Source organism: Hyla sarda, chromosome 1 (genome assembly GCF_029499605.1).
Source record: "Hyla sarda isolate aHylSar1 chromosome 1, aHylSar1.hap1, whole genome shotgun sequence".
Lineage (NCBI taxonomy): Eukaryota > Metazoa > Chordata > Amphibia > Anura > Hylidae > Hyla > Hyla sarda.
The window spans coordinates 392034187-392041831 of NC_079189.1; the positions used below are offsets into that span (position 1 = coordinate 392034187).

Below are 7645 nucleotides of genomic sequence, written 5' to 3' on the forward strand. Positions count from 1 at the left end.
GGAATAAATTCACAGCTTTTTGGATTATACTACTGTGGTGTGCTGCCTTTATCCATTACATATATATATATTAGGGATCGACCGATTATCGGCACGGCCGATGTTATCGGCCGATATTCACGTTTTTTCCCGTTATCGGTATCGGCTTCTAACCTGCCGATAATGCGCAAAAGAAGGCGTGCGCATGAATCGCGGGACTTCAGTCCCGGCCCTGAACTTCAGGCCGGGACTGAAGTCCCGCGATTCGTGCGCACGCCTTGTTTTGCCATAGGGGGCAATTGCCTGACAGCTGACAGCATGGTGGAGAGGGAGCTGTCAGCTGTCCCGCTCCTCCACTCCCTTACCTTTCTCACGCTGCTTCATTCTTGCAGTGGGAGTGAGAGCCGCGGGGACTCCATCCACGGCAGGCCGGCATGATGACATCACATCATCGCGCCAGCGCCCGGAGATCACGTCCCTGTAGCTCTCACTCACAGTACAAGAATGTAGCAGCGTGTGAGGTGAGCACTGCTCGGGCGCTGTATGGATGGACGGGCAAATTATAAGTCAGGGGGCAAATATAAGTGAGGGGCACATATCAGGGGGGTATTATATGTGAGGAACACAGGACAGGGGGATTATATGTGGGGGCATATGACAGCCCCCCCTGTCATGTGCCCATATAATGCCCCCCTGACTTATAATACCCTCTGTCCAGTGCCCCTCACATATAATGCCCCATGTCCTTTGCCCCTCACATATAATGCCCCCTGAGGGGGCAGGACATGGGGCATTATATGTGAGGGGCACTGGACAGGGGGCAATATATGTGAGGGGCACAGGACAGGGGGTATTATAAGTCGGGGGAATTATATGGGCACATGACAGGGGTGGACTGTCATGTGCCCCCACATATAATCCCCCCGTCATGTGCCCCTCATACATAATACCCCCTGTCCTGTGACCCCCACATATAATGCCCCATATCCTTTGTTCCTCACATACAATGCCCCCATCATGTGCCCCCACATATAATGCCCCCTGACATGTGCCCCTCATATATAATGCCCCATATCCTGTGCCCCTCACATATAATGCCCCCTGAGGGGGCAGGACATGGGGCATTATATGTGAGGTGCACAGGACATGGGGCACTATATATATAAGGGGCACAGGACATGGGGCATTATATATGAGGGGCACAGAACAGGGGGTAGTATAAGTCAGGGGGGCATTATACAGGCAGGGGCAGACAAGCAATTGGCGGCGGTGGTCTCTGGCACCGCAAAAGCCGCTACAGTTCATTGACTTAAAGCGTCCGCTTTATATCAATGATCTGCAGCGGCTACCGCGGGGGGGGGGGGGGGGGGGGGGGCGGTTAAGGAGAGAAATAGCCGATCATTTATACCGGAATATCGGTATAAATTATCGGCTATTGGCCTTAACCTCTACAGATTATCGGTATCGGCCCTGAAAAATCAATATCGGTCGATCCCTAATATATATATACCAAATGTAAAAAAAATACCAAACACCAAAAAGGCAAAGATTTTTGGTCACATCATATATCAGAAAATAATGAATAAAAAGGGATCAAAAAGTCCCATCAAAATAAAAATAGCACTGATAAAAACTACAGATCACAGCACAAAAAAATCAGCTCTATACAGCCTTGAATAAGGAAAAATAAAACAGTTCTAGGGGTCAGAAAAGAATACAGTGTCATTTTTACTATAAAGTACACTGTGTACAAACATATCACCCGAAATTTTGCAAACTTACTGTTATCCAGTAATTTCCCTCACAAATAATATACTTTTTTATTTCGCCATACATTTTATGGTAAAATGAAAGATGTCATTACAAAGTACAATTGATCGCACCAAAAACAAGCCCTCATATGGATCTGTAGATAGAAAAAAAAATTTTATCTTAAAAGGTGAGGAGGAAAGGATTAAACTTAAAAAGAAAACTGTACTCAGGGCCAAATGGACTGTGCCCTTAAAGGAGAAATCTTACCTAGAACATTTTTTCCAAAATGCCCGTGCTGCAAAATAAATAAAACAATAAACAGGACTCACCTGCCGCCACTCACCCAGTATCATTGTCTTCTTCCTGGTCCAGCTGTGGTCAGCGCATCATGCTACAGGTCAGCAAATCGCTGGCTGCATCCCTGTCCTGCCTCAGGCTGAGCGGCAGTGTAATGCATTGGGCCACATCATTGGTCTCCTAGGCACATCATTGATCGCCCACATCACTGCGGCGGGTGATTTGCTGACTAGTAGCGTGACACGCTGACCACGACCAGATCAGGAGGAGACAGTGACGGAGAAGCGGAGCAAGAAACCGGGACAACAGGGGAGCAGCAGCAGGTGAGTCCTGTTTATTGTTTTATTTTCTTGCAGCCCGGGCATTTTGGAAAAAAATGTTCTATGTGAGATGTCTCCTTTAAAGTGTTACTCCGGTGGAAAACAAATGTTTTTAAAATCAACTGATGCCAGAAAGTTCTAAAAATAAAAGTAAAAATATTAAGCCTTCCAGTACTTCCAGCTGCTGTATGCTCCAAAGAAAGTTGTGTAATTCTTTACATCCTGACCACAGTGCTCTTTGCTGCCACCTCTGTCCATGTCAAGATCTGTCCAAAGTAGAAGCAAATCCCCATAGCAAACCTCTCTTGCTCTAGACAGTTCCTGACATGGATAGAGGTGTCAGCAGAGTGCAGTGTGGTCAGACTGGAAAGAATTACACAACTTTCTTTGGAGCATACAGTAGCTGGAAGTACTGGAAAGCTTAAGATTTTTATTTTTAGAACTTTCTGGCATCAGTTGATTTGAAAGCATTTTATTCCCACTAGGGTACCCCTTTTAAGGGGTTTAAAAAATAAAAATAAAAAAACACCTCCAAGAAAATGTACATTCCGAACAATGTCTCAAGGATAATGTTTTGGTGCATGACTCGGGTGCCTTAAATGTATCCTGCTCTGGACAGTTCCTGACATGGACAGAGGTGTCAGCTAAAAGTACTGTGGCCAGACAGAAAAGAAATTAAAAAAGAAAATAACTTCCTATGTAGTATACAGAAGCTTATAAGTACTCAGGGGTGTGGAAATTAAAAAAAAAACTACTTGTCCAAGGGACTAAAGCGGAACACAATCTACTTGTCCCTCAAGAAAATCCACTTGTCCTGGCAGATAAAATAATTTCCACCAAAATAGTCTGATCCCCCCACTAGACCACCAGGGATGGATATAAGATCCTTTAGACACTGCTGACAGCGGTGATCTAATGGTTTAATAGGCGATCGCAGCATGCCGGGCTATTAGAGGAGGGAGAGCTGTAGATCCTCTTACACCCGAGACAAGCCCAGAAAAGTCTAGAGGTAACTTTTTGATCACCTTATAAAAAATTTCTAATATGAAGTGACCAAAAATGAGCAATTCTGGACTATTATTTACATTTACACCGTTTCCCGTACGGTTTAATTAACATATTTTAATAGTCTGGACATTTCCACATGCAGCGATACCACTTATGTTTATTTTTGTACATTATTTTTATTTAAAGACAATTGGAAACTTTTATTAGGAAAGGGGCTTATTCACATATATACGCACTTTTTAAAATATTTTAATCACTTTTTTTCAGTCTCAATAGGGACTTATGTTACTGGGGGGGGGGGGGGGGGTTCTGCTTCTCCAGTTTATATGGTGCATTTTGTGCCAGAAAATGCTGGAAGTTGCATTTAGTTACTAGATAACTACAACTCCCAGCATGCCCTGATACATTCTATGGTTGTGTGGGTGTTGCAGCATGTTGCACTGTATAGTAGTACAGTTAAGGTTATTGTGTAACATGCTGGGAGTTGTAGTTTTGGTTTGTGTTGGCTGCAGAGCCATAGTCTGTGTCAATGAATACTGGGAATTACAGTTAGTAACTACAACACCCAGCATGCCCTGATGCAGCCTATAGCTCTGCAGCTGACCCGAACCAAAACTACAACTCCCAGCATGTTACACTTTATAGTTCTACAGTTTAGGTTATGGTCCAACATGCTGGGAGTTGTAGTTTTGGTTCGGACGTGTTTGTGTGCATCCGTGGGGCTCTTGGTTGGCGGGTAAGTATGAAGGGGGCGGGATTCTGGGGGGGAAATTTAGGGCGGGGGCCACTAAAAATAAATAAAATTAGATGGCACAACTGCCCTAATGCCCGATGTGACAGTCCACTCCTATACAAAACATTCATGCATACACATCAGACATACACCAGCCACTGCCCCCATATACATACACACACACACACACACCTGCCACTGCCCCCACATCATACATTACATACACACATCACACATACATCATACACATATACACTCACACCATACATATACACCATACATATGCACACATCATACATACACCTGCCGCTGCCCACCACATCATACATCACATACACATCACACTTAGACATTATACACACATCATACATTACATACACATCACACATAGACATCATAACACATACACACACCATACATATCCACCAGTGTTTCCCAACCAGGGTGCCTCCAGCTGTTGCAAAACTACAACTCCCAGCATGCCCAGGGCATGCTGGGAGTTGTAGTTTTGCAACAGCTGGAGGCACCCTGGTTGGGAAACACTGATATACACCATACATATGCACACATCATACATACACCTGCCGCTGCCCCCCCCCCCCCCCCCCCCATCATACATTACATACACACATCACACATACACTCACACCCTACATATACAACCACCCTTCCTGCCGCCGCCTGCATTCTCGGCCTCCTCACCTGAGCCGCCATGAGTGGACATCAGAGCTGTAGTCACCACCAGTGTGAGGTGAGATTTCCGTCCTCTCCTCTCTCCCCTCCCCCCGCTCTGTGTTTTCCCCGTGCAAACAAGCAACCTCCCCGTGGTGGATTAGGTCTTGTCTAGACAGAGCAGGGGAGGGGGAGGGATAGAGCTGTGTGCGGGGGATGGAGCTGTGTACGGAGCTGTCAATGTCCTCTCTCTCACCCTGCTGTGTCTTCTGAGCTCCGTCCATTCTCCGGGAGGGGAGATAAGGGGGCTCTGCAGTCAGCTGGAGGCCACCGCCCCCTCCATACACTCTGGTGTGAGGTGGAGACTTCCATCGGCTCCTGCGCCTCACACCGACATTAAAGAAAAATAAGGGGGAAGTCGGTCTGTCCCTGCTAGCCCGATACAGGGCTAAATCTATAAACAATTCACCTGCCCGGCGCCCAAAACTACTTGTCCCGGGCGTCGGGCTATAGGATTTCCACATCCCTGGTACTGGAATGATTAAGATTTTTAAATAGAAATCATTTACAAATATGTTAAATTTTCTGGCACCAGAAAACAAACTTTTTTTTTCCAGCGGAGTGCCCCTTTAAGAATGAGGCCCATTTTGGCCTTAAAGGGTTATTCCAGCCTAAGATATCTTCTCCTCCATCCAAAGGATAGGGGATAAGATGTCTGATCATGGGGGTCGCTTGGACCCCCTGTGATCTCCGTGCAGCACCTGGCATTCTGTGCCAGGTGCTGCTCCAGAGACAGAGATGTGATGTCACGCAACGCCCCCTCCATTGATGTCTATGGGAGGGGGCGTGACGGCCCTTTAGATAGGGGATAAGATGTCTAAGGCCGGAATAGACCTTTTTAGCGACTTTAGTTTTGCACCTACAGATCCATATGAGGGCTTGTTTTTTGTGTCACCAATTGTACTTTGTAATTACTTCACAAATTTTATAACAAAATCTGCAACAAAACAAAAAAAAATATTATTAGTTTGGTGAAATAAAAAAACAAAAATGCTATTTTGTAACTTTTAGGGACTTCCGTTAAATGTAGTACCCTTTTTGGTAAAAATGACACTGTATCTTTATTCTGTAGGTCAGTCAAAGGCTGTCCGGGCATGCTGGGAGCTGTAGTGTGGCCACAGCTGGAGGCACCCTGATTGGGAAACACTGCTGTAGGTCCATACAATTACAAGGATACCCAATTTATGTAGGTTTTTCTTTTCCTTTACTACCGTACTTTAAAAAAATTATAACTACATGCACCAAAACTCATCTTCTGACCCCTATAACTTTTTTTATGTTTCCACATACAGGGCTATGAGTTTTTATCGGTACCATTTTTGTTTTGATGGGACTTTATGATCTTTCTACATTTTCAAATTTTTTTTTTATGGTATATGAATGAAGTGACCAAAAATGCACAATTTTGGACATTTTAAATTTTTTTACACGTACACCATCAACCATGTGGTTTAACTAACCATATATTTTAATAATTCTGACATTTACGCTGGAGGCGATACCACTTATGTTTATTTTTAATTACATTATTTTATAAAAAAAATGGGAAAAGGGGGTGATTCAAACTTTTATTAGGGGAGGGGCTTATTCACATTTATTAACTTTTTTTTCTTACACACTTTATTTTTTTTAGCCCCACAGGGCATTGATCAGTGTTATCGGTGCTCTGCTGCTCCAGCCTGCGGTGGCTGGAGGCAGCAGAGGATCACCAATGGACAGCAAGGAGGCAGGTAAGGGCCCTCCCGCCATCCGCTCAGCTGATTGGGAAATTGCGTTTTCACCGCGATGGCCCAGATCAGCACCGCAGAGCTGCTGGGATCATTTTACTTTCATTATAGATGCTGCAATCAACTTTTATCATGGTGTCTAAAGGGTTAATGCCGGGCATCAGCCCGATCGGTGATGCCTGCCATTAACCCTGGGTCCTGGCTGATAGCAGTCGCTACCCAATGTGTTTAAAGCACGCTTAGCCCGTGAGCATGCTTTAAACACCGGTACCTAGACACGGGTGTACAGGTATGCCCTTGGTCCTTAAGTACCAGGACACAAGGGCGTACCCATACACCCTTTTGTCCTTAACAGGTTAATCGAATAATGTGGTGGATGAAAGTCAATGGAAAGAGACCTCCATATTATTCAGTCCACTGTGAGATCCTCTGGTTCTTGGTGCTCTTACGCTGACGTCCCACTCACCCGCTTACCGCAGGGAAGGAGGAAGAACAGGATCAGGGGAAACAGGAGAGACAAGTATGACATTTTTTATTTATTTTTGGCACAAGCATACGGTTAAAGGGCTAATTGGCTGTGTTGTAAGTCCACTATAATGCTGCTGCTTTCTTTTTGCGAACTGGCTATTTCCTGTTGGCATTCCTTCCCTTAAAATTAATGGTAAGTGGCAAAAGCCTGAGACTACACTCATTTTGTATGCTACTAAAAATAAACACAGCAGAGAAATTTTTGATGTATGCAGACGATGTACTCCTCTTTTTAGAGAATGCAAAGCTGGAGGTCCCAGAAGTGATACAAGTGGTAGCAAGGTTCTGTAAATCATCAGGCTTTAAAATCAATTGGGGGAAATTCTCCCTGATGCCGATAGTACCTGGTATTCAGGGAGTTAGAACACATAATAAAAAACGTGACACATAATAAAAACGTGACTATCTTGGAATTAAACTATCTCCACAAATCAATCTATTTAATATAATCTCAGACCATTAATTAAGAAAATTTGCAAGAAAATGGATGTATGGGTTTATGCCTTTTGTCAATGGCCGATTGAGCAGGATTAATTAAAATGGTTGTCTTGCCACAGATTTTGTATGTG

General features: G+C 44.4%; 1 protein-coding gene across 1 annotated transcript in view; it reads right to left on the minus strand.

The window, feature by feature from the left end:
- Window positions 1-4814, minus strand: part of AUH (AU RNA binding methylglutaconyl-CoA hydratase) — a 221297-nt gene extending 216483 nt beyond the window's left edge. The window contains exon 1 of the mRNA XM_056525610.1: window positions 4792-4814. Coding sequence (XP_056381585.1) covers window positions 4792-4813 — 22 coding nt within the window. The 5' untranslated portion in view covers window position 4814. The remainder of the gene's footprint in view (window positions 1-4791) is intronic.
- Between the last annotated feature and the right edge of the window lie 2831 nt (window positions 4815-7645).